Source organism: Poecilia mexicana, unplaced genomic scaffold (assembly GCF_051168715.1).
Source record: "Poecilia mexicana isolate PSO_F unplaced genomic scaffold, ASM5116871v1 scaffold_5, whole genome shotgun sequence".
Classification (NCBI taxonomy): Eukaryota; Metazoa; Chordata; class Actinopteri; order Cyprinodontiformes; family Poeciliidae; genus Poecilia; species Poecilia mexicana.
In genome coordinates, this window is record NW_028263374.1 from 20,187,233 (window position 1) to 20,212,565 (window position 25,333).

Below are 25,333 nucleotides of genomic sequence, written 5' to 3' on the forward strand. Positions count from 1 at the left end.
TGCTACATCTCAGTCTCATTTGGGTACCTTTTACCTAATAGGATCTCAGCAATTTGCCAGTGATTGTAGAGAGCAAGCCTTATAGAACACGCTGCTATCGTCCTAAAGGCACAGACATAAGTGAGACCATTACTGACAGTTACCAGGACAGGATTTCACCATTTAGCACACAAAATCAACACGTCTTTAAATGTTAATGGCTAAAAATGAGGAAACAGCTGCTTAAGCTTGAAAGTTAAGACAATAATTGTGTTATTTAAAAGCTGTGCAAAACAGAAGCAGACTACATATGAGCATCAACATTTCTTAGACTCGTTTCTTTACAAAACAAAAACGGCACTCTGAGTCGTTTGTTTCCATTTTTTTGTCTTGTGTGGTGGCCTGTAATGCTGTGACGGTTTTCATTTTTGTTTGACTGGTCCTTTAAGACAGCTGGCAGCTCGGGTCAATTAGAAATGCGTCTCCTTCTCTGAGATGGTGGATATTTTGCCATCTGTTTTAAGTTTGGCATCATTGACAGCGTAAGGACTGAGGGCAGCGAGCTTGCCTCTCATTTTTAGGTCAGGGCTGGGAGTGGTCAGCTTCTTCATTCTCTGCAAAGAGTCAGAAAGAAAGATGTGTTAACTTTATACGCCACGATGATCACGACATAAAGAGTTGCTCCGGTTGAAGTTACAAATATACAGAGGTTCCTCTGGGCTTTCACGGTATTTTTTAGGGTTTTCACACAACATGGCAGCTTTTGAACTTTACTCCTAGAATGCCCATGTCTGGCTCACAGATGCTGCAGAAGTGTGGAAGTCTGCTGAGCTAATCAAAGATCACTCTCAGTAGACTTGGTTTGATTGTGGACCAATATTGCAACATTTATTTAGTAACATTTTCAGCTGGTCCGGTTTGCTGTCACACTGGAATGTGTCAAACAATCCAGAGTAATTGAAAAACTTGTTCTCCCCCTTCACCTGTGGTGGCGCTGCACCAAGAACCACTGAAGAAGACATGAACACAACTTCTTTCTTCACAAAATGTAAACACAAATGGAGCCGTGTCAGATTTTAGAGGATGTGGGACTTCTCTTCTGTCTTTGGTAAAAGACCACAAGCCATTTCTCTCTCTTGCATTATATTCTTCCATTTGTTTTGGTTGTATTTACCCAGAATTCCATACATTCTAGTCCACTTCCTACTTTTGGTCTGCTTGGCATCGACATGCATATGCAACTGAACTGCGACCTAGGTATTGAGGTCGCAGTTCAGTTGCATATGCATGTCGATGCCAAGCAGACCTGCATGGCACGTCTGCTTGGCAGACCAGAGTTTGCTTTTTGGTCCACTTGAGTTGATTTAAACATTCACCTCCCCAAGCAAACCAGACTCTCTAGGCAAGCACACTAAAGTTTGATTAACATGGACTAATGTGACTACACCCTTAAAGTGCATTGATTATAATATGTTACAGTACCTATTTATCTTTGGTAGAACAACAGGTATAGCTGTTATTCTGACACAAATTTATATATTTATTAAGAAAAGACAATTTTTATGTATTAGAAAAAGATACAAACAAAAGTCCCACCCCTTCACATGTGGTATCATTGAAAAGCCCTAAATGTCCTCTCCAGATACCAAAAGGAATTAATTCAGTAGAATGCAGGGGGTGGGAGATATTCAAGTTTAGAAATGTCCTCTACAGAGGACAAAAATTAACTACTGGTAGTCAGGAGGATATAGTAAATGTATTGGAAGCCATCTAGATAAGGCAAATATCTACGAATTTGCCTTAATAAATTCATCTTTTATTGTAATAGCAAGATTTTCCACATAAAAAAATAAGAAAAATCCAACCCCTTTTAGAGTACATTTGTTCAGGATGGAATAATTTTACTTATTTGCTTTTTTAAGTTGAACAGATCTTCCAGGGACATCTCGTATAGTGTAAATATGACATTAAACAAAAATCCACTGTGAGCCCCTGACTATTAAACTAGAAGAGAATCCAAGTATGTTTTGCCTATGCTCAATGAGCAGGATGTTAGTAGAGAGTACAGCATCATCAAGTCTCCAAAGAGTCATTAGACCCCATCTATATGCCAACCAGCTGTTCAGAATAATCTGCCGAAAACGTTCTGGAAGGTTATTTTGATGTTCTAATATCAAAATATTACTAGGTGGACTTTTCCTGAATTTCACTTTATTTTGTTTAGCACAAAATATATGGAAAAAACACTTCATGCCTACTTTTAAAGTATAGTGGAGGGACTGTGATGTTGTCGACCTCTGCCAGAAAACTGAATGTAGGTTTTTTTATTCAGCAAAATAATGACATAAAAGACACACATTGTCAAATCAACACAGAAATGTTTCACCAGATGAAAAAAAATCAATCTATCAAACCAATTTTAGTCCTCTGACTAATCTCCTATGGAAGATTGTACTACAGAGGACATATAACTATGGACAACTCTAAAAAGATTGTTAAAAAATAAACTATCACAGATCCCTCATCTCCAGCCTCGTGGTATGTTATAGAAAATAGCAAAGTCCATTGGCCGTAAAAGGTTTTATGAAGTATCAACACCATGTGTAACTACAGCAGTGCTATAAGTGATTTTATTACAAACAGTTACTGCAATAAAATATTATTTCATTTTAGGGGTTTTACACATCTCCGTCAGTGGTGCCAATAAATAGGGTCAACGTGACAAATGTAATAATAATAAAGGAGAACAGTGATTGTCCTTTCTTGCTAAGATTTCTTTACCTCAGAAAAGGTCCCAGGAGTTTTCCAGATCATCCAGATAATGCCCAGTGGGATACACACCATGGAGGACATAGCCATGAACCAGCCGATACCGTAGCCCCAGTCAGGATAGATATACACGTTGTTGTATTTCAAAGGCTTGTATTTAATCAGGAAGAACAGGAAAATTCCCTGCATCAACAAGAAACACATTGTTTGCAAATCATATTGAAAACACGGTTTTAAATGACAAGGAACTACTTTCTGTGTTTAAATACTTTTAATGTAATGGCACACGTAGTTCTTGGTTAGTCACTGGTGGATTTGGGTATAGATTAATAGGAGACAGGAAGAAAAAAGGGGGCACAGAAGTTACTGGATAAAACAAGTTAGACATAACAGTAGATTTAAAAATGTTACATACATTTATTTAATAAATTCACTAATTAAGGGATTAGTAAAAATATCAGACTATTGGTAACAATAGACAAATTGCAAACAGTTAACATATTTTTAAGCACTACTGATGTATTTTTTTTTATTTTATTATCATTTTTATTTTTAAAATAACTGTACGCTTTTTGAAACTAACGCTCCATGCGAACCAAGCTATGAAAAAACAAATCTAAGTCATTTGCCACTTGTGTGCTCATCTCTGCGTCGTCTGCTCTTATTCATGCTCTTACTCACAGCACAGATGCCCGGGGTCAGGATCATCCAGCACCATTTGATCAAGACGAAAGGTTTGTATCCAATCATGTCCTCAATATTTAGGTAGAATCTGTCGCCTCCTGCAAGAAAACAAGTCTCACTCAGGAGATTCTGCATGCATCATCAAAATAACGACATGACTGATGCCTCTTGACAGCTCAACGTTGTGTAAGGCTACGTTTCTGACTTGATGTGAGCAAAATGTTTTTTGAAAGTTAACATCAAGAGAGCCAGAGGCGTTTTGTGATGTTCTGTGTAACAGCAAACTTATTTAGCTGAATTTTATGTCATGAATTATACAATTCATAACAACAATAATGTTCATGTACCAAAGAATTTCTACATGCATACTTTCCTTTTAGTCATTACATAATGTCCATACAGTATTAGATAACTTTATATAAGACAAACTTTAGCAGCAAGTCAATATATATATATTTTTTATTTTTCTTACATCCTAATAACCTGATTTATAATTTTATCATAATAAATGTATGCTGCATGTATTTCTGTGCATTCTCCAGCAGAGGGCAGAAAAACAACATTCTTCCAGTAAGGAGAGTGAAACTTGCTTTGCTCAAGTCTGTAACAACCATCAAAAACCCAAACTCGGCAACATGAGTCAGTGGTAATACAAAAAAAAAAAACTAGTTGTATTTCAGCTTTAAAATCTCATCTTACCATACACCCAGCCGATACATATGGACTCGAATATGGCCACAAACAGCAAACACATCCCGCTGGCTGCATATGCATCAAACAGCTGGAAGACGTACATTCCTCCCTAACGGAAGGAGACAGGTGTCAGCTTTTCACACGAACATCAGCTGGGCGAAACACATAGAGGGATTCTTACCTCCGTACACATGATGAGTCCTATGAAGAAAGAGACTATGGACATGCAGAGAATCAGCAGCTCTCTGCGGTAACCCTTTCTGAAGGTCTCTGGGTACATGTCCACAACGGCTGTCACTAAACTCTCCACACACACAAACTGAAAAACAAACAAATCAACAAATACATTCACAGACACAGTTGATTCAACTCAGTTTATTTTGTGGCACAATGTATATTGTGTTAAGTATATGATGATGTAAGGGTATTAATAAGTAATACCATAAAAAACATGACATAATGTACAGATAACATACATAATAAACACAGCAAATTAAAGTGTGACTTATTTAAAGTAATTGTTGAAACATTAAGTGATACAACTTTTACTTGTAAAGCATAACAAGGTGGGAAGACTCAAAGAAATAAACAATTATAAAGCTGAAGAGCTGAACATTGTGGCAGTTTACGCTGGCCTGGGTCATTTTCTTTCAATAAATCTATCTAGTTATTTCAAGTTCTTTCATTAAAAATAATTTGCATTTAAAGCTGACATAAACTAATTAAATTTAAATGAAAAAGGAGAAACAATTTGCTTTCAGCTTTTCTCTGGTCGGATGGAGCCACCAGTTATTGATGCTTCTCCCTAAAAACCTAATTATACTAAAAAATATAAAAAAAAGATACATGATGTCAAAATTAGCCTGAAAGCATTGTTTTTCCTCAGAGTTCAAGTTTTAAACTATGTAATCTCTATGATTATTATACATTGTCTTATTTGTTCAAAGTGAGGTTTAATTTGGTTTGTACAATCCTCCAATCACAAGATTTATTCTCACCTGACTATCCAAGCCAAGGAAGATCAGCATCATGAAGAAGAGACAAGCCCAAAGTGGAGACAGAGGCATCATAGTCACAGCTTTGGGGTATGCAATGAAAGCAAGACCAGGACCTGAAACAAAAACAAAAAGATGATTCACTGTTACCTGGTTTCAGGACACAGTGAAAGTTTTGCTTAAGTTTTCATTCTATTGTATCTGATTTTGTTTGTAGGTTTGACAGCCTTTTCGCACTTTTGATTGAGACATTGGAGTTGGATGTCATTTATCCATCTATTTTTTTACACCCTTGTCCCTTTGTGGGGTCGGTTGCTGGTGCCTATCTCCAGCTAACGTTCCGGGCGAGAGGCGGGGTCACCCTGGACAGGTTGCCAATCTGTCACAGGGCAACACAGAGACAGACCTAGGGACAATTTAGACAGACCAATTAACCTGACAATCTTGTTTTTGGACTGTGGGAGGAAGCTGGAGTACCCGGAGAAAACTCACGCATGCACAGGGAGAACATGCAAACTCCATGCAGAAAGACCGGGGCCGGGAATCGAACCCAGAACCTTCTTGCTGCAAGAAGGTTCTGGGTTGACATCTGGGATGTCATTCATGTTTTCTCTAATTACTAAACAAATGTTCAATGTTTGACCATATCAGGACAGGATCGTTACTTTTACCATGACTTTACTACATTTATTTATCTATTCTGCATCTATTTTTTATTTTAAATTTGAGTATCAAGTGACTGTCAATGCTCACTGAGTGTCCCTCAGACAATTATTTAATAAATTAATCAAAAAACAAGCAATCAGCTGAAACCTCTGGGAAGTTGAATCTTTATTAGTGGGATTTTGCATTAGGCACTGTTGACATTCAAATCCTCTGATTGAGAGTGAGAGGGTGACAGCAATTGGAGGACCCGGGAGTGGGGTAATGGGGGGGTGGGGCGCTCATGCCACCCCCCACAAGTTGCTGCCCTGGGCTTTTGCCCATATCAGAAACCACAACTGATTCCTTGTATGACCTCAGGAAATTAAGATTGTCTTCACATCTGGAAGTCCGGTAGACACAGTTCCTTTAGTGACCAAAGTTTCAACATTAGTTACATTTTCGGCTGGTGCAGTTCGCTTTCACACTGCGCTGTGAAACAAACCAAACCCTTTGAGCAACTTGTTCCCCCTCTCTCCTGTTGTGGCACTGCACCAAGAACCACATAAGTTAGTGACACAAAAGCATCAGAAGATATGATGGCAACTTCTTTTTTCCCAAAATGCAAACAAAAATCGAGTGGCGTCAGATTTTAGCGGTTGTAGGATTTCTCTTTTGTCTTTAGCAAAAGATCATGAGCCATTTCTCCAGCTAGCCCTAGATTCCCACATTTGCTTTGGTTGTATTTACCCAGCATGCACTGCACAGTAGTCTGTTTGCTGTTTTTGGTGTCTGCTTTGTGTTCACATATGCATTCAAATCCCGCCAGCGTTCATTTCAACCAAATTGAGGCAGACCAGAATATGCTTTTTTGGCTCACATCAGAGCTCACTTACACATCCACCACTCCCCAAATGAACCAGATTTTCTAGGCAAATGGACAAGAGTTTGATTAAAGTGGACAAACAGGCCTGGTGTAAATGCACCCTAAGTCAGAAGTGCATAATGTGTCTCCTCTAAAAGCCTAATTCATTGGTTGAGCGACAGAAATAGGAGGATCAACATTATGTTGTTTGGGAATTATTTTCGGACAGTTGTGTAAATAAAGTCTTATCTGAAGCATTAAGTTCATCCTAGATGTATTTTAAGATAAACGTCTCAATTCTTCTCTGCTCCGTCACGTTCTCTAAATTATTCATGATGAGTTGAATAAACCATGATGCAGCATTTTAAACACTTAAGTGAGGAGTAATGAGTTATATAACCATGGAGGGTTAATCTAGTTTAGCACAATATCATATATGAGCATCAAGACTCACTTTGAGGTTTACCATATCTACAGATTCACATCATTTTTTCTGAAAGTTTGATATCCTGTTGTTATTTTTGAAGTATCATTTTACTTTATGCTCTCTCACCAGATTCAGCCACAGCCTCGATGGGAACATTTTGTTCATAGGCCATGAAACCCAAAACAGAGAAGATGGCAAAACCTGCCACGAAGCTGGTACCGCTGTTCAGACAACACAGCATGATGCAATCCCTGAGGAGTAGAGCGAAGACAGACAGAAGAGGTGATAAAACGATTAGCAAAAGAAGTACACTTTTTGTTTTTCCACTCAGTGCCTTTTACTCTATGTTTACACACATATTATTACCTGTAGCAGTTGTTGTTGTAGGAATTGTAACTTCCAAGAGCAGTGAGACAGCCCAGGCAGATGGCATAGGAGAAGAAAATTTGGGTTCCTGCGTCCACCCACACCTGTTAGTAATATCAAAGGTAAAGAAACAGCATAAATGTAAAATGAACACATTGAGAAATGTTTCACTTGGGTAAAAATATAGTCCTCTTAACACCTGATGCCTAATATAGACGGACATAAATCCACCTGCTTTTCTGCAAAAATGCTAGACATAACTAAGGAAAATAATATATACGTAAATAGCCTAGGTACACAAGAAAGAATCAAATAATTTATTGTTGAGTCTGAAAATTAATTCTGGAATCAAACCTCAACCTTTAAATATTACACATTAATCTACTCAAATTACAGGTTCAAACTGAAAGACAGTGAGGATAAATTCAAGACCAATACATAATCTGCAAGCACAGATTATATATTCTGCTAGGAGAGAATGAAGGGAAGAGGCTAAGAGGGTTGACACACATTTTTATTCACATCTTTTTGGTTCTATAACAAACATATCTTCCTGTAGCTCTTAACCTATTTATTTTGGAAAGTCCAAGTTTTAACCGTCTGAATGAAAACTTCATATGATATTCTACTTTACATTCTAGATTCTGCATCCTCCAGGCCTGCAATGAGTCAAAATGTAACCATTCAACTCCAGCAGTCAAAAGAAAGAACATTACATTTATGACACAGCAAACTTTTCTCTCAGCTTTATATATGAAAGTGTCATTGATATCATATAATGTGATTTCAGTTTGCTACAGATACCACAGGTCAAGATTTTGTTATAGAAGAGCTTTGATGTGAATTTAGCAACAACACAATGGAGAGCAGGAAAGAAGCAAGCACATGTAAATAAGCAGCCAAAGACCAGGACGCAAATAACATGACATGATAAACAATATCCTCAAGCAACGTTTATTATGATTCACGGTGGTTTAACAACTTATTTTAGAGAACTTTTATTTACTAAAAAATGAATATGAATTAGGTTATATTGGAACAGTATATTTAGCTCAGAGCGCTGAACAATGAAGCGATTAATTCAGTTTTAATAGGTGTGAGCTGAATTCAGACCTGCCACGTCTTGTCTGAATATAAACAGCATAACAGATTTAAACTTTCAGAAACCACTGCTTTCATTGCCTGTTATTTTACTAGTCTATTGCATAGTTTAATGACAATATTAAGTCCCTCGGCACATAAAGGACGACCACGTTTCTTTCTATGATCCATTTATAAATTATTTAAACACAAAATTAAGACGTTACTGTATTACTCCCTAGGAAAAGATTTTAATTAAATAGTTTCTAGAAATATTTGACAGCTTTTTTTACCCTTCCTTTTTTGTTGCAGCAGTGACTATAATGAAATACTTAATTTTTTTCTTTCTTTTTGATGGACACAGAGGAGCAGTTGCATAAATCATGGATTAAGATTCTGAAGGAAGTCAAAATCTTTCAGTGGCTAAAAATACACGAGTCACTTCATTATTACCCTCTTCCATTGTTCTCTATGGGGAGCCTGAAGTTGAAGAGCAACAGTGAAAGTTTAAAATTGTATTAAATATGTTTCATCTCTGGATGAAATCTTACTATATAAAGCTAAATGAATAATGGAGAAATAGGATGATTTTGTTAAGACTTTAAAATGTTATTTTGAAATGTCTTTATTGCCCAATTCCACTATAAAAGTTAAAAAAAATAAGGGCTGCACAGTGGCACAGTTGGTAGAGCTGTTGCTTTGCAGCAAGAAGGTTCTGGGTTCAATTCCTGGCCCCGGTCCTTCTGCATGGAGTCTGCATGTTCTCCCTGTGCATGTGTGGGTTTTCTCCGGGTACTCCAGTTTCCTCCCACAGTCCAAAAACATGACTGTCAGGTTAATTGGCCTCTCCAAATTGCCCCTAGGTGTGTATGCATGGTTGTTTGTCTCTGTGTTGCCCTCTGACAGACTGGCGACCTGTCCAAGGTGACCCTGCCTCTCGCCCAGAACAATAGCTGGAGATAGGCACCAGCAACCCTCCCGACCCCACTGAGGGACAAGTGTGTGAAGAAAATGGATGGAAGTAAAAAAAAATAACTTTTTGATAAATAAGTTTTATTTTGGCTAAAATAAAAGTAAATTGTGTCTTAATAAAATGTAACTGACCACCTGAGGTGAGCAGGAGATAAAAAAAATCATCTTTGGAGAATGAAAAGTCAAAATCAAAAGCTGGTTCACGCACCAACTAATTTTGAGTTTGGCAAACTGTCATTTTTTTTTTTTTTTTTGAAATTAAAATCTTAAACTAATATAAACTGAGTCATACAGACCTATATATTCACATAATTGTTACACGATGTTCAAATATCAGATTCATAAAAATACTATTTGCAACTCATTTTAAAAGCTTTAATATAATGCACATAATTTTTTCTACTTTGGCACCACATTTTGTTTTTAATGCTTGTGTGGACATCAAATTTGGCCCATCAAAAACACAAAAATGTACATATGTAAAACAGTTTGGTAAACCTAAACATTTGCGTTGGTGAAACTCATTCTTGGAGCAGCGCGGGACCCAGGACCCACAGGATAGCATGGGGTGCTAGCAAATTCAAACTTAATGCAGCATGACTCTTTGAAAACTCTCTCACATCACCATTCAGCGACTAATCTCATTTCCCCACAGAAAAACAATTAACAAACGCAAGGTCTTTGCTCCCTCCTGGGAGTAACCAGGGTAACTTCTGTGACCTCACAAACACAGGACTGTTCCTGTGGAAGAACGGGCTTTTCTCTCCTAATGTTCATTAATGTTCCCTTTAGTTCACCCTCGGCTGATGGCTGCACAGCGAAGGGAAACCTTAAAGGCCCAGGCTCAGAGCGGATCACTTGTTGATGTTGTGCCTAATTTGGCATTCTTGTGTTTGGTTATGTTGAGACTATGGCTCCAGGAAACTATTCCTGATGGTTCAATGGTGCATAGTAAAGAATGAAATACAAGAAAGATGATCAATGAATGAACTGGAGAGGTCTTAAAGTATATCTAAGAAAACACTTTTAAAGTTAAACAAAATGTTGGTTCAGATTCTCAGTCATGCATTTTGAGATAATCCAGCTTTCTGTTCGTATAACTGGTTGAGAACAAAACATCTGGACCATTGGCGGTCAGTCCTGCTCCCCTCTGTTAAGCAAATTCACACTTCATGCTCTTCTGCATTCATTGCTTTTAAGCAATCAGTCCCTCAGTATTACTGACTGCTGAGTAACATCCACTATCAGGCTGTTCTTTGCAGACACAGTTCCCTTTTCCAATATTGGCATCACTGGTAAAGATTTATCAAATTCTTTCTAAATTGAGTTTCTACTTAAACAGCATTATCTAGAACTTAAAAAAAATGTATTCTTTAACAGGGAATTTAGGAGATTTTATCATCATATCATTCAGTATGCAAGATAAATACAACTCCAGTTTTAAACTTTCTAAGTATTACCCTAACTGTAGATATGGGTGAGTTAAGGCGAGTATTTATTTCCTTTCAGCAATTTACTGATTTATAAAGCATAGCATGTTTGCCATATTTAAATAGCATGTTTTGTTTTGGGGGTTTTTCCGAGTTTGAAGACGAGCTGGTATAAATAGATCTCTGTCACATCACATTCATACCACAGAGAAAAAAGGAAGTCATGCATTAATAATTCAAATTTTTTGACAATCAACTTAAAGTATAGTATAAATTGCTAATTTCATTCAGTTACACCATAACTTGTATGATATTTACACAATGTATATACAAATATTACAAACCACTGCTAAAATGCCAGCTTCACTTATGCATTTTTATGATGACAAAACAATCAATAACCTGGTTGTAAAAGTACTTAACTCTCATGTTGATGTAAGAGATAAAATATATACATTCACAAGGTCTGGCAGTAGTACTAATTTTGTTTAACTGTCTCCTTTGGTGACCCTAATACTTTGAAGAAGCTCCTTTTGTTTTGCATTTCAGCATTGAATAAAATCTTTTGCAGAAGCCTCTCAGCATCCCACACCAGATTGGCAACATTTGCCTACTTTGATCTCTTAAAGTTCTCCAAATCTATTTGATTACGAGGGCGTCTCTTATCCAACACCCTCCGTAATATTATGACAACTAAATTCTGGCAACTTAATTTGAAAACTTTAATCTTCCTCTCATAAAGTCCTTTGTTACTTTTTAATGAAAACTCACAGTGACAGTGCAGAGAAAAATACCCTTCAGGTTAGCTTTCTGATTTCAACTCTTCATGATTTCAACCACTGACAAACACTTTTGTTCCATCTAGAGATAATTATGCCAAAACATGATGGTACTTTAACCCCATAACTGTCTGATAAAGCAGTCAGGCAAAAGCCACTCTTTAATAAAAAACACTGGAGTTTGCCTAAATTCACCTGAATGACTCTCAAACTATGAAAAACAAGGTTTTCTGGTCTAATCAGGTAAAGACTGAACTCTTTGGTGTGAATCCAAGATATCATGACTTTATAAGGGGGTATTTTTAAGTAGAATTTTGAAGAACAATATTAATTTAATACAATTTGGAATAAGACTGTAACAAAACAAAATGTGGGAAAAGTTAAGTGGTTGTGAATATATGCTCTGTGTGAAGAAGTTATTTTCTCTAATGAATTTGGTTGTTTTTAAGTTGAATTGTGTTGTGTATCCGCCACATCAGATGTGGAAAACGATGCAGGAGTGAGTGAGACAAAAAAAAAAAAAAAAGAGTATGAAATGTGTAGAGAAGATGCTAAAGGTCTGAAAGGAAGGGATATTGGATAGAATAGATTAGAGGAAGCGACACCCATCCACACACACATTTCACGTTGCCTTGTAAACAGAACAGAGCACTGATTGTCCCACAGGAAGCTAATATAACTTAAGGTCAAAACTAATGTCCTCCACCCAACAGGAGTCCATTTTATCGCTTGCCCATCACTCTTAATAGCTGTTTGAATTCTCTCTTTTTTCCTCCAGCACCTTTCATCTATATCACTTTTTATATATAGATACGTCCCTCATATTGTACAAAATCTGGACACCTAAAAAAAAAAAAAAAAAAAGAGTTGGTAAGTCAAATTGATCTAAATACATTTATATCTCTACTACGTTAAATTATCTAAAGGGTTTTATTTTTGCTTTTGCTTTCTGTTGTATTTTAGGTTTTAGCACAACATAAATAAACACAAACAATAGTTCAGTGTTTATAAAACACAACAACATGGTGCAGCATAACATCCAAATCTAGAATTACGCCTTGAAATAAAATGTCCATAACACCTTTTCTTGGCAGGAAGTTGTGGTGGAACAGATGGGTTTATCTGAAAGCACATTTTCACATAGACTGCATACTCTGGTAATTATCAGGCAGACACTTTTCCTCGTTATCACATAAATTTAACTCTCCACATGATGTGTCTGCCAGAGTGTGGAGTGGAAAACAAGTGCTTGGATGAAATCAAGTCGAAAACTAAAAATGAAATTGCTAAATTAGAGCCTTAAAGTTTCCTGCCAGGCTGTGATTTGTCAACTTGTTCTCACTCTCAAATCAACATATGAAGGCTTGGTGAGGATTTTTATGAAGCCGCTTTAATGCCACAGACTTTACTTAAAGTTCAATATTTTTGTTTTACTTTGGCTGGATTAAGTATTGACCTACCTAACATGTATTGTTTAATTTAATTACAACTGATGTTAGTTTTATCCCAGAATAAATAAGATTAATGGAATATCCCCACAATGATCAGGATTTGCATGATTGTTCCAACACGCCTGGTTTGTAGGAAACTGGGAAAACCTTGCCAAGCATGTTTTGACATGGCACTTTCTTGGGTATTTTAGTATTAAAAGATTAAGTTAATTGTACAGAACATATAGAAATTATTCATATTTTGTTATGTTACAGCCTTAATCCAATTTTTATTAAATTAGTCTGTTTTCTCAAAATGTTCCAATTTTTTCTCAGAGAGATCAGAAAATGGCTGACAGTCGTTTCCCATCCGGAGAAGAACTGCAGAGAAGAACGGGCCAGACCACCTAAAGGTATAAGCTTTTGGCTTGCAAAACCCCCCAAAAATATTCATATTTTTGGTCTACTTCCTAGTGTAAATATCGTCGTACACTTCAAATAAGACAAAATTAATTAACAAATAACTTTACAGATTGTGAAGCCGTACAGTGAAAACTAAAAGGACATTTCCCATTCTTATGGTAATGGTTTTTGAAAGTTTGGCATGTTAAGAGGATAGACAACAGAAAATGTTAGAGCAGCTACCATTAATTAACACTTTAATATTCATAGAACTGCTTGGGATCTGTTAATTTATTTTAAAAATATGTTTAATATAATTGCTAATTATTGTGGTGAGTGTGTTTTCTAGCTTTAAGTACTGCAGTTGGTTATGATTATTAGACAGGGGTTGTAAGCTGAGAATGCTATGATCTACTTCTCTAATCTGCAGTTGTCAAGATTCAGATTATCAACCAGAATTAAAGCAGTTTGCAAACAGACAGTTGTGAAAATGCTCCAGGGAACTATAATTCTTAGTTAAATGGGAGTTTAAGTTAAATTATCGATTTTGGAATGTAGACTCCAAAAAGGTGTATTCAAGTAAAACTCAATAAAATTACAACAATCTTATTCACCTCCCTGTACTGTCTTCCCACTATAGCCTATTATGTTTTTGACGTTGTCATGACTCAATATCCTGTTCCTGAGTACTCTGTTGCCAAGGAAACAAAACAATCTGCCTTGTCAAACCAGGTCAATGAGACTGAGACTGCGTGCATCATTCTGTGTCTCTTTGAATCATTCATTATTTGTTATCAACACCATGAAATTTCAGACCAACGTATCCCATAAAACTGCAACTCTCACAGAAACTGGTAGCACAAATATCAACAAATGTTTGCAAAGATATTGGGAAACATTATTGTGGCTACTGCTTTGAAATTGTTTAACTAATCACCTTTGGGATAAGGTTATTAACATTTAAAAGTCAAGACAATTGATTTAAACTATCAAAGTTTGAGAGATTTTGCTTTTCCAGGCTTTTACAATGATGCCAATTGATCTAAAACCTTGAATGCTGGTTTCTATGAGGATCAGAGACTAATACCGACTGACTTCTTCTAAACATAAAGATCTGAGTGACCATAGTAGCATGAAAGCTGACATTAACACATAGTTCAACATATTAAATATAAAAAAGAACCCCTACATGTACAGTCATATTCAATAAATTACAATATTACTGAACATTTAATTCATTTCAGTAACTCAGTTCACAAAGTGAAATATTGTTCACTCTAAGACTGATGTCTTCAAGCCTTTATTTCTTTAAATTTTGATAATTTTCTGCTTTAAGCTAAATAAAACATAACATTTAAGATTAGTATATAACATCAGACCAATAAAATAACATTTTAACACATAACTGTGGGATTAATGTACAGAATGTTGATATCTACTTTCAATCTCATAAAAGAGCCTCACCAGAACACACATTCAAACTTATTGAAAATTACTGTAGTTTAGTTGTATTCTTGTAAGTTTTTGTGAGTTTAAAAATAAAACAAAAGCAAATTATCAAATAGGAACACACCGCACCACATTTAATTTATCTTTTTCCAGTAGGATCAGCTTGGTGTAAATGTTCTAGTACAAACTTTCGCTGGCATTATTTTCTGAGAAAGCAGATGAGTGGAGAGAATCGACGCCTACCTGAGGGTCAGAGAGACGTGAAATGTCCGGGTAGAGGTAGAACTTGATGCCATCAAAAGCTCCAGGCAGTGTGACTCCCCTGATCAGGAGGATCAGCAGCATGACATACGGAAACGTAGCTGTTACATACACAACCTGCAGAAGCACATATGCACATCTGTTAACTGGGTATGTCAGATTACAGAGAGGAACAATAACTACAGACCAGTGTAATAGTTTTTCAACAAAACTTAACATGGTTTGCACATATTGTCATGTAGGGCTGGACAATATGTCCTATATCTCCTATTCTTTGTGGCAAATCAAATGCAACTGAGTAGAGATCTCTATAGCAACAATGGTTATCTACAACTAATTTACCATCAAAAGTGACTGAGATTTCAGTTATAGAAGTTGGATTAATCAGTTCTAGATAAAGAATCAATGATCAGGTCTGCATGGTCTGATCACTGGTCAATGAAAATATTTTAAAAATGTACAGTGCATCTTAAAAAATCCATACCATGTATTATGTTAGGCCATATCTCCTGGCCCTTACTGATGCACACTTCAAATTAAACTGAAGCGGAACAAAACAATTGGCCTGCTCCACGCAAAACATCAGAATATTGTTCTGGAGATTATTGCAGTGTTGCAAGATCATCTTTGAAATGACAAAATATGACTTTTTAGATACACCATAACAACTGCAAATGCACAATAATATAATATAATATGCGTTAACCAGTAGTGAAACTTAGATTGGATACACAGTGCTCTCATCATCACTCTTTAAACTCCACCACTCACTCCACTCTCTATCTGCCCGGTTTCAAAAAACAATGACACATGCATCTAGTGACACCATTCATACAGTAGCAAGTCCTTGCTCACCCCAAACCCGGCTCTGTTTTTTATCAAACCATTCAGGTTTTGCAGAACTGTGCTCAACATCTCAAGACTCTCCCCAACAAAGACTGTGGGCTCTTGGGAGGCAGAGGCGAGCAACATACATCCCCTGGCTTTCTGGCACCGAGTCAAAGTCCAATTGAGGACAGAACAGGACAGAGCAGAGCTGGGCCAGGATCCTTGAAAGAAAAGAGGGCTCCTCTGGCCCCCGTCTCTTTAACAGGAGGAGCCCAGAGGAGTGATCCTGGCAGTGTGGGAAAATGTGCAGCTCTTTGAAGCTCGCGCAGAAGTGCATGAGTGCTCACACACAAATGGATATTCATTCATTTAAAAAAGGAAAGGAAGAAGAGTGAACATACTACAAACATGCACTAATGTGCACAGCAGCTCCTGGACACTGTGGTCACATTCTGTACCGGGTGCAGCATTTTCATGAATGACTACTCCTTTTTTTTACGCTTCTGGGAGGAGGAAATGGACTTCATTCATTGAGTAAAGCTCTTAACCAACTCCACAGAAGTTCAGTCCACTTTACCAGCATGAGGCTGTGATTTACTCACTTGTTCAGAAAGACAGAAGACAAGGCATTCTACTTCACTAAATATCCTGAACATCCTTAACTCGAAAAAATTATTAAACCTTTTAAATAAACCTGATCAAACCTTAGTTTGAACAGTGAGTATACATGAGGATTAATCCAAGACAGGCCAGCAGGGAGGGTGTGGGAAAATGTGTCCCCCTTTGCAGCATTACCTTCCTTTAATTTGTCACATAAAATGATTACACTTCCTAAACCTTCTCCCCCTGGATGTCTTTATCTTTCTGGCGATGAAAAGGACAATATTCGGTCTCTCCATGAACTTTTGAAGCACTGCTTGCTCTCTCCCGCTCACCACGGGTAAACATCTAAGCCACCACAAATTTCCTGGTCAAACCTCGCTGTAAATCTAACAGCAGGGCTTAAATGTGAGAATGGCTGGCAAATGCGACCAACAAAAGCAAACAGCTTAGCAGAGTGTTGAGTGAATGAGCTGGAGGGTCCGTAGGAAAGAAAGCAACTCTCTCTCTCTCTCTCTCTCTCTTTTTCTCTCTCTCTCCTGCAACAAGCAAGCTGTGGTTAATTTCTCATTGCGCGAGAGGGAGATAGAGGGAGGCTGAGGATGTACTCTGCATGCTCCTCATGAACGATCCCTTCTCCTCTAGTAAATACAGGAATCAATCTTGGACCGGCTGCTGAAGCCCGGCCATGAAGAACCATTCACCCCTCTTACTTCACAGCCAACAAAAGACACTTTATGGAGTTATAGGCCTCACAACTTAGTTGTCTTTTTTCACCCCTCCATCATGTATCATGTGAACGCATTAATTTTTCTGTACACACCTCTTCTCTTTTCGTCTGGCTCTATCTTCGTCCTCATTCTGGCTCAGTGAATCTGTGAATTTGTATTAAGGGCCGCTAAGCTCTCATAGGAGGGTGTAGAGTCCTTACTGTCCGTCAACGAGACTGCCAGAAGAGACTCAAGGAAATTTAAATGGAAATTGGGACGGGAGGGAAAGAAGTAGGTCTAGCACACGCCTTTTTGTTTCGCGTTTGCAGAAGAAAACTCATCTGGCCTCCTGTTGGAGACTTGTTTTAAGAACAAAAGAGAAAAACCTTTCTATGCATCATCCCAACACCATCAGAATAAGAATGATTAATTTATTTTTAGAAGTTACGATATTAACTGTCTTTTTTTAAACATTTCATGTAACAAACCAACTGGAATGGAAATGATTAAAGCTACTTACTTTAATTCAAAAGTATAGTTTCAGCCCCCTTTACTTTGATACTCAAAATAAAATTAATTACCACAACTGCATTCAGAAGTCACTTAAGTAGTAAATAAAGTCCAACTCTGTACCCGGTCTCTCCCCCAATGGCTGCTAGAAATAGGCATCATGGATGGACGGATGGGTGGATGAATGAACAAATGGATGGATGAATGGGTGGATAACAGAACTTTGTTTAATGCAAACAGCAAACAATCATAGAAGCAGTCAAGAGGTCCATGGTAACTCTGAGAAGGACAGTTACCATGGACTCACAATTCAAGGTGGGGAAATCTGTCACTATGGTAACTATTAGTTCAGCACGTTGCACATCTGGCCTCAATGGAAGAGTGGAAAGAAGAGAGCCATTAGAAGTCACATGGCTTGTGACAATTAGCAGATTGTCACAAGCCATGTGACTTTTCAGAAGGACAATTATCCAAGCCTACAGTCGGAGCTAAAACATGAGTATGCCTTCTGTAGAATGACCTAGTCAAAGTCTGGACCAAAAACCCCACTCAGAATATGTTGTTATAATATTCAAAAATGCTCTTCATCCACCCTGGGGGAACAAATAAGAATAAATAATGCTCTGTGATCTACAATTGGTCTCAGACTGGAGATGAGTGAGATTGTGGTGGAGGGAAGGAGTCCGAAGAAACATCCTGGTCAGACTGGACCTGCCCCTCCACCACACTGGACAGACAGTGGAGCAACCTTCTCCAAAATACTTTTACAGCTCTGCTGTCAAACAGACAAATACAGAAAATCTTTTCTGCACATGTTCTAATTATGGCTTCATACTGCCCATCATCATTGCTTCATCTGCAGAAATGTGTGTATTAAAAATATAGATCTTTTGGATAACATTATTTTACCATATGGAAATTTATATTTTATGTATTTCCGCCTTTCTTACGTTGAGTAAATTGACTGCATGTCATGCTGCTGCTCAAAAATTGCCCAATCCTGTGATCAATAAATTACATCTTATCTTGTCTCAACGTTACAAAATTCATGTGCTATGAATACGTTTGCAATGCACTGAAGGAACGTCCTTTCCAACCAGCTTCCCAATTCTCACAGTAAGGCACAACAGTAAACATACAATGCTTAATCCTACCTTGCCAGTTGACTTGGGTCCCTTCCAGATGCAGAAGTAGCAGATGAACCAGGCCAGAGCCAGACACATGGCCAGCTCCCAGCGCATCCCTCCCATGTGCTCAATACCATCTGATATCTTCAGGACTCTCCGTCTGATTTGGCCCAAAAACACACAGAAAAGTATTAGTTTACAACAAATATTTATCATTTGTAAGGAATGAAAATTAGTAAGACACGTTCAGTTTAGAAGCCCACTGAATTTATTGGAATTAGAGAATGATCACTTTACACACACATTGGATTATTTGCACACGGCAATGCAAATTCTGACATTTTGTTTGTATTATGCAAAAAAAGTGTGAGAACTGGGTTCAGTGTGAGAACTGAACCCAGAAAGAAAAGTCACCAACAACATTTCAGAGAGATTAGCGTTGATGCATTTAGCTGTGCTAAATAAGTAAGAACTCCGAAGGAAGATGATGAAAAATAAATAAATGTGTGCAGCAGCAGAGTAAAAATAGCAAAACCATTTCTTCTGCTGGCCAGCCACATTCCCTGGGCACATAAGTGTGTGAATCTATAATAACAACAACTATAACCACTTTTGCTCTAAGGTCGACAACATCAAGGCTCATGTTTGAAAATATGAAGACAAATCTGGAAGGGCTGACTTGTTTATCCTCAGAAAAAAACAAATCTTGAACATAAAATTAAAAAATGTGTGATTGTTGAAAAGGGTTTTACAGTTCTTCCACTGCCAGCTCCTTCTAAACACATCTCATCTCTGTCTGTCGCTAAGAGACCGTGCATGAAATAAACATTTCTTGAATAAGCTTGTTAAGAATTCAGAGACCAACTCTGAAGGGATTTACCTGCAGCAAAGAAACTCTGTCTTTACTCTGAGACTGAGGACAGAAACATCAGTAAAGACATCAGTGGACTGCAATTTTACTACTACCACTGCAATCTTGGCAATTTCAGGACAATCCAGGAACTATTTTCCTCATCATTGGTATCCTATTTCGCTTGATGATAAGGATCAAGAGGTGACAAGTGCCTATTCTCCCAACAAAAAAACACCTTAATCTATCCGTGGCTCCTCTGCACCCCAAAGAGTGTTTCTACAAACTGTTTTTTGTTTTTTTTTGTTGGTAGAAAAACAAAACAAACAAAAACAAAAAAAATCACCCTGGCTGTGATGCAGGAGAACCACTAAAATCTATCGATAAACATACAAACACGATATTTGCCAGAGTTTATAAAACCTAAATTTCTTGATAAAAACTCCAATGTGGAGAAGATGCTGAGCTCAGCATCCTTAGTACTTAGCAGAAGATTAAGAATACATGAATGGGACAAGACAAAGGGAAAAACAAAATCAAAATCAATTTAGTTCAGGATTTTTAATGTCATTCCAGCAGTATTTAATTATTATGTCTTCATTTATTACAAATTCAGATTATTTTGGCCCCTAAAGCTAAAGCTAACATATAATCAGAGAGCAGCCAAGACCAAAGTGGACTTCACCATGTAAACAACTTTAATCCTAAAAAAAACTCACAACAGCTCATCCGAATAGTCCTTTACGAACCTTTAAACCATTGTCACATCTAAATTGGCCTTTTTTCAAAACAGAAGACAACAACTATTTACATGGGAAAGGAAGTAAAAGGGGGCAAACCATCAGTAGCTTTTCTTTGTGAAACAGATTGACAACAGATGTTATAACATATTTCCATTCATAGTGATTGATATAAAAATCAATAAATAATAGCCATTTAGATTGCTTTTTATTAACAAGCACTCTGCTGCTTGTAAATATAGCGCATTGTGCTACTTAACCTGTTCAGTTTAACACAACTACTGATAAAAAATATGTGTTACATGAGCACTTGGTTCATCTGAGATGGGTTACTCCTATGAGATGGAAGCTAAAGGTCCAAAGCGCATGCATGTTTGACATCATGCTAAGATCACAGCGCCAAATAGTGGCCTGGCATGACAACTACAGCAGATTCAATGTGTCTTTGCAGTCTCATCAAACTTGCAATTTTTCCACAATCGACATCGAAAAATACCATCAGTTTCCAGACAGTGGTCTCAGGTAAACGTCAGCTAAATTAAATGACTAAAGGGCAGCACAAATCTTTGTTGATGCAGGGCATGAACTAAGCGTAATGTCGTATATCAAGAAGCCAGCACCTTCCACGCCTTCAGTAGAGAATGGGAAAAATAATTAAAAAAGAGAAAACATAATAACTGTTTACAGCACCTCTCTAGCCAGAGAGCTGCTATGGACAAGGCTATGAGTCCATGAGTCTTTTACTGATACTTCTTCATGGCATTAGTCATGGGCTGACACTTTATGCTTTTCCTATCAACATCCGGCCTGCTGGGCGTCACTAACGAATATGAACCAAACTTGATAAGCTACAGAGAAAAAAACTAAATTTGTGTCGAAATATGCCAAATGATGTGGGTGCAAAAAAATGAGCATGCCATCTCCAGCGACATGTTGTTTGCAGTGGTGAGTCAAGAGTGTGTTTCCTGTTTGCTGAAGCTCAACCCAGCAACTGCACTGACGGAGGATGAGAAGCAGGAGTCTGTGCCACAAAGCCACACGTCCCTGCCAAAATCTGTGCCACCAAGTTCACCCTCAGGGCTTCTGACCAGCCATTGATCATCCTGACATGTTCTTGGTGGAAACCCATAAAACTGATCCAACACCCTCAGCCCCCACCCCCACCCTCTGTTTTGGTCAGCCAACAGGATAAGATTTGTGTAAATTTGCTAAAGCGGGTGCTTGGATGTATATTAATGACTTTACAGTTTTTTTTATCTCAATGATGATAGCTGGTTGATGTAGAAGTTCAACAAGATAGAAAGAAAATCTAAGTAAACGTATAAAAACTGCTTTCTTAACCTAAGAAATTCCATTGATAACAAATAATTTTGTATTTATGAGCACAGAGGCTGCATAAATACAACAATAATGTGCTAAAACTAAACTGAAAACATTTATGCTAATAAACAAAATGCTAGTGCACCTTGGCACAAGTTTAATAAAATTTGATAACTTCTACCAACATGACGGTTTACTCTGTGGCCTCTTATTTCTAGGATTAACTTAAAGCTACTAAATGTTTTCAAAATTGTTATGAGACTCAGTTTTCTTTTGTTTGAGTGACAATCATCCAAATATGTTTTTTTACATATTGATTTTTAAAGGGTTTTGTGCCTTGGCGTCAAATTAACCTAGTCATGTGTACAAAGCTTCTAGCAGTGGTACAGGAAGTGTGGTCAAATCTATGCACTAACAAACCATGATCTGCTGCCACACTCATGGCTCTAACAGGGAGACAGCTGGCCCACCATAGCCTGCTGGCACAGAAATATGAAAAAGGCTGACTAATTATTAGGGGTGAGGTTAGGAAGGGAGGGGGTCAATGACACAGCTTGGAGCTGTCAGAATCTCAGCTTTTTAACAATATGGCAGATCAGAGAAAAACATGACCTAGTGAGCATTTCTCATCCAGATAGAAGCATTTGGTTCAACAAATGGTGAAAATCTCAGTGGTATAATCCATGCTGTGATGTAGTTCTGTACATATAAGCGGGAGGAAAATGAAAAATAAAGTCTACTCACTCCCAAAACTCAATGACTGGAGACGTTGCATTGGGGTTGGTGATGTTGGTGGCGTTTTCCCCATAGTAATCAACACAGTTTTCTGCAAACACAGCGACATGTTTTCATTTCAATGGCATCAAGTGCACGTGCACAGCAGAATTTAACACAATGGTCTTTTCTGTTTAAATTAGAAGAGATTTGTTTGTCATTATAAGACAATGTTTTCCCCTAACCACCTACCTGTGTTCCAGTAATGGCCACAGCCAGCCCACGGCAGCTCAGTCGTGAAACAGTTAAAGAGGTAGAAAATGGCCCAGGCTAGGATTACTATGTAGTACACATTGAGATGGGCTTCAATCACCTGTGTTGCATAGCCGATACCTGGAAAAGCAAAAGTAAATCAAGAAGCTTGGTGAACCACTTTCTCTCTCTCCTACTTTATCTTTGCTAATTAAATCTCAGTGTAAACAGATAAATCCAGGGATTTCTTACCCTCAAACAACGGGCAAACTTTCCTCCAGCATGTGATGCCACCTTCGCTTGTGAACTGACCCAAGGCCGTCTCCAGGAAAAATACAGGAATACCGCAGCACACGAAGAAGATGACGTACGGCACAAAGAAGGCACCTTCACGCACACAAATAAATGTACCTTACGATTTCAGGAGATGCAAAAGTATTATACAACATAAGTCTAAAGGTTAATTCTCAAATCTTGTACTGAATTATGTGAAGGGTTTAATGCAGGGATCTATTCCTATTCAAATAAAGAGATGAAAGTACTCATTACGATGCCAAGCTTGGAATGCATGGTGACCTTTTCAGACATGAAGTTGCACCCTGCTGTTCAGTCTAATGAGGCAACCTGCCTCTTTTATTGATATGTGTGCAAAATAACTGCAGTGCCTTACAAAAGTAGTCAGGCATCTTTTTCAAGCAATGACACTTAACGTACAAAGTATCAACCAAAAACTTGAATGTGTTTTATTAGGACTTTATGAAGAGCAACACGTGACATAACTGTGAAGTGAAGGAAATACAAGACGTGGCTTTTCATGGCTTCTGTTCTACGCTTTGCTTCATACAAAGGGTCTGGACCCTCAGCTGCATGCCTTCAGCAAACAGTTGTTTGCTCTGGTATATTTTGCTCTGGTAAGTTTTAATTTTACCTTTTGCCAGTGATGTATGTAATGAACCAATTCAAAGCTAAGAAGTCTGCTGGAAATTGCCTGCGCTGTAAAAAACAATCCCCCAATACGAAGAGAGAAGAGTTGCTGTGAACATGGCGGCTGTTAATGTTAATTCAATATTTGTAAGCGTGACCAACACACACTGAACAGCTTTGTTCACTTCCACTTGTGTTATTCCTAAATCTACAGGCAGACTATAATTCTAAAACTGCGCAGAAAATCGATGGCATTGTTCCCACAACTTCTCACTCTGTTCGCTGATCGGCCTGGTAGAAAATATACCAGAGACATAAAGTTCAAAGGGAGAAAATCCAGACGGAGATGAGAGGAGATGACAATCGAGCCGAGTTACACAGAAAGGCTACAGCCAGGCTAGATATTAGTAGTACTCTTCATCAATCTACCGTTTACGAAAGGGACAATCCATTAAATGTCCGGATTGGCATTTGCAACATGACACTCGGTAAACATATAGAAGAAAATGCTTTTTTCAGACAGCCAACTATCGTCCTGGTGGCAGCATCATACTGTTGGGTTAAAATCTCACTCTTTATATGAGTTGTGAGAGACATACTCCGCAGACTTAATGTAACTGCAGCGAAAAACAGAGTTTTAAATCAACTCAGGCGAGCTAAATATAAGGACATGCACACACACACACACACACACTTTTTGAATTTTAAAATATTTGAAAAACTTTTTCAAACCACTTCTTGTGCTCAACTTTCTGTTGGTCTTTCATTTAAAGTCCATAAAAAACACATTCAAGTTTAAGGTTGGAAGAGGCATGAATACTGTTGTAAGGCATCTCACTGTATCTCACAGTTCCACCACTTTGGAGACTCAAAAGCCATGTTCATCCTACAGCCACAGAGATAAAGCTAAGCTTTTATCGCTTGCCTCCTCCGTTCTTGTAGCAGAGGTAAGGGAACCTCCAAACATTGCCCAACCCAATGATCTCTCCAGCCACAGACAGGATGAACTCGATCTTGTTGTTCCACATGCCCCTCTCGTTGTACTCGTCATTGTCGAGGCTGGAACTGGACCCGTCCGGGTCTCTGCCATCCTCTGGTTTACCGTTTATAACAGGCCCGCTCTTCTCAGCTGTCATGACGCTCGGGCAGCCCGCTGAGAAGTAAAACCGACAAGGACTGAACAAAGGTGATGTAAGAATGTTAACAGGATTCTGAATCATAACATGGGAAATTCCTCGAAAGTCTGTATGGAGCAAAACTGCAAATATGATGCAGAGACATTCTGGTGAAAGTTTGAACAAAGTCATAGCAGTCTATTTATCAGAATGCACAAATTTAAGAGCATATAAAACTCTGACTGCAGAATCACACATAATAGAAATGTTAAAATCTTATATATGTTTAAGAAAAATAACAGGAAACAACAATGTACTAACCCTCTTGCTTTTATGGCACTTTTTTAGTCACAAAAAACGGAATAAAGTGTGTAAAACCAGCTATAGGTTTGGAGAAATCAGCTAAAAACATTGCAGTAT

The 25,333-nt window shown here is 37.8% G+C and overlaps 1 protein-coding gene across 1 annotated transcript; it reads right to left on the minus strand.

Moving 5' to 3' along the window:
• Positions 1 to 232: 232 nt before the first annotated feature.
• Positions 233 to 24,944, minus strand: slc6a11b (solute carrier family 6 member 11b). Its single transcript, XM_014975182.2, has 14 exons — positions 24,724 to 24,944; positions 23,127 to 23,261; positions 22,875 to 23,015; positions 22,653 to 22,734; positions 19,026 to 19,158; positions 15,206 to 15,340; positions 7,421 to 7,524; positions 7,181 to 7,305; positions 5,124 to 5,236; positions 4,307 to 4,444; positions 4,132 to 4,234; positions 3,430 to 3,530; positions 2,761 to 2,931; positions 233 to 593 (listed from the first exon to the last, which is right to left on the minus strand). Exons 1-14 carry the CDS (start codon positions 24,932 to 24,934, stop codon positions 450 to 452), a joined length of 1,836 nt encoding a protein of 611 aa, XP_014830668.1. The 5' UTR covers positions 24,935 to 24,944; the 3' UTR covers positions 233 to 449.
• Between the last annotated feature and the right edge of the window lie 389 nt (positions 24,945 to 25,333).

Excerpts from the sequence above, each read along its gene's own strand:
- slc6a11b (XM_014975182.2), bottom strand. The coding sequence starts at position 24,934 with ATGACAGCTGAGAAGAGCGGGCCTGTTATAAACGGTAAACCAGAGGAT. Across the intron at positions 15,341-19,025 it reads GACCCAAGTCAACTGGCAAG|GTTGTGTATGTAACAGCTAC; the intron begins GTAGGATTAAGC and ends GTGCTTCTGCAG. Across the intron at positions 4,445-5,123 it reads TCCTTGGCTTGGATAGTCAG|TTTGTGTGTGTGGAGAGTTT; the intron begins GTGAGAATAAAT and ends TTTGTTTTTCAG.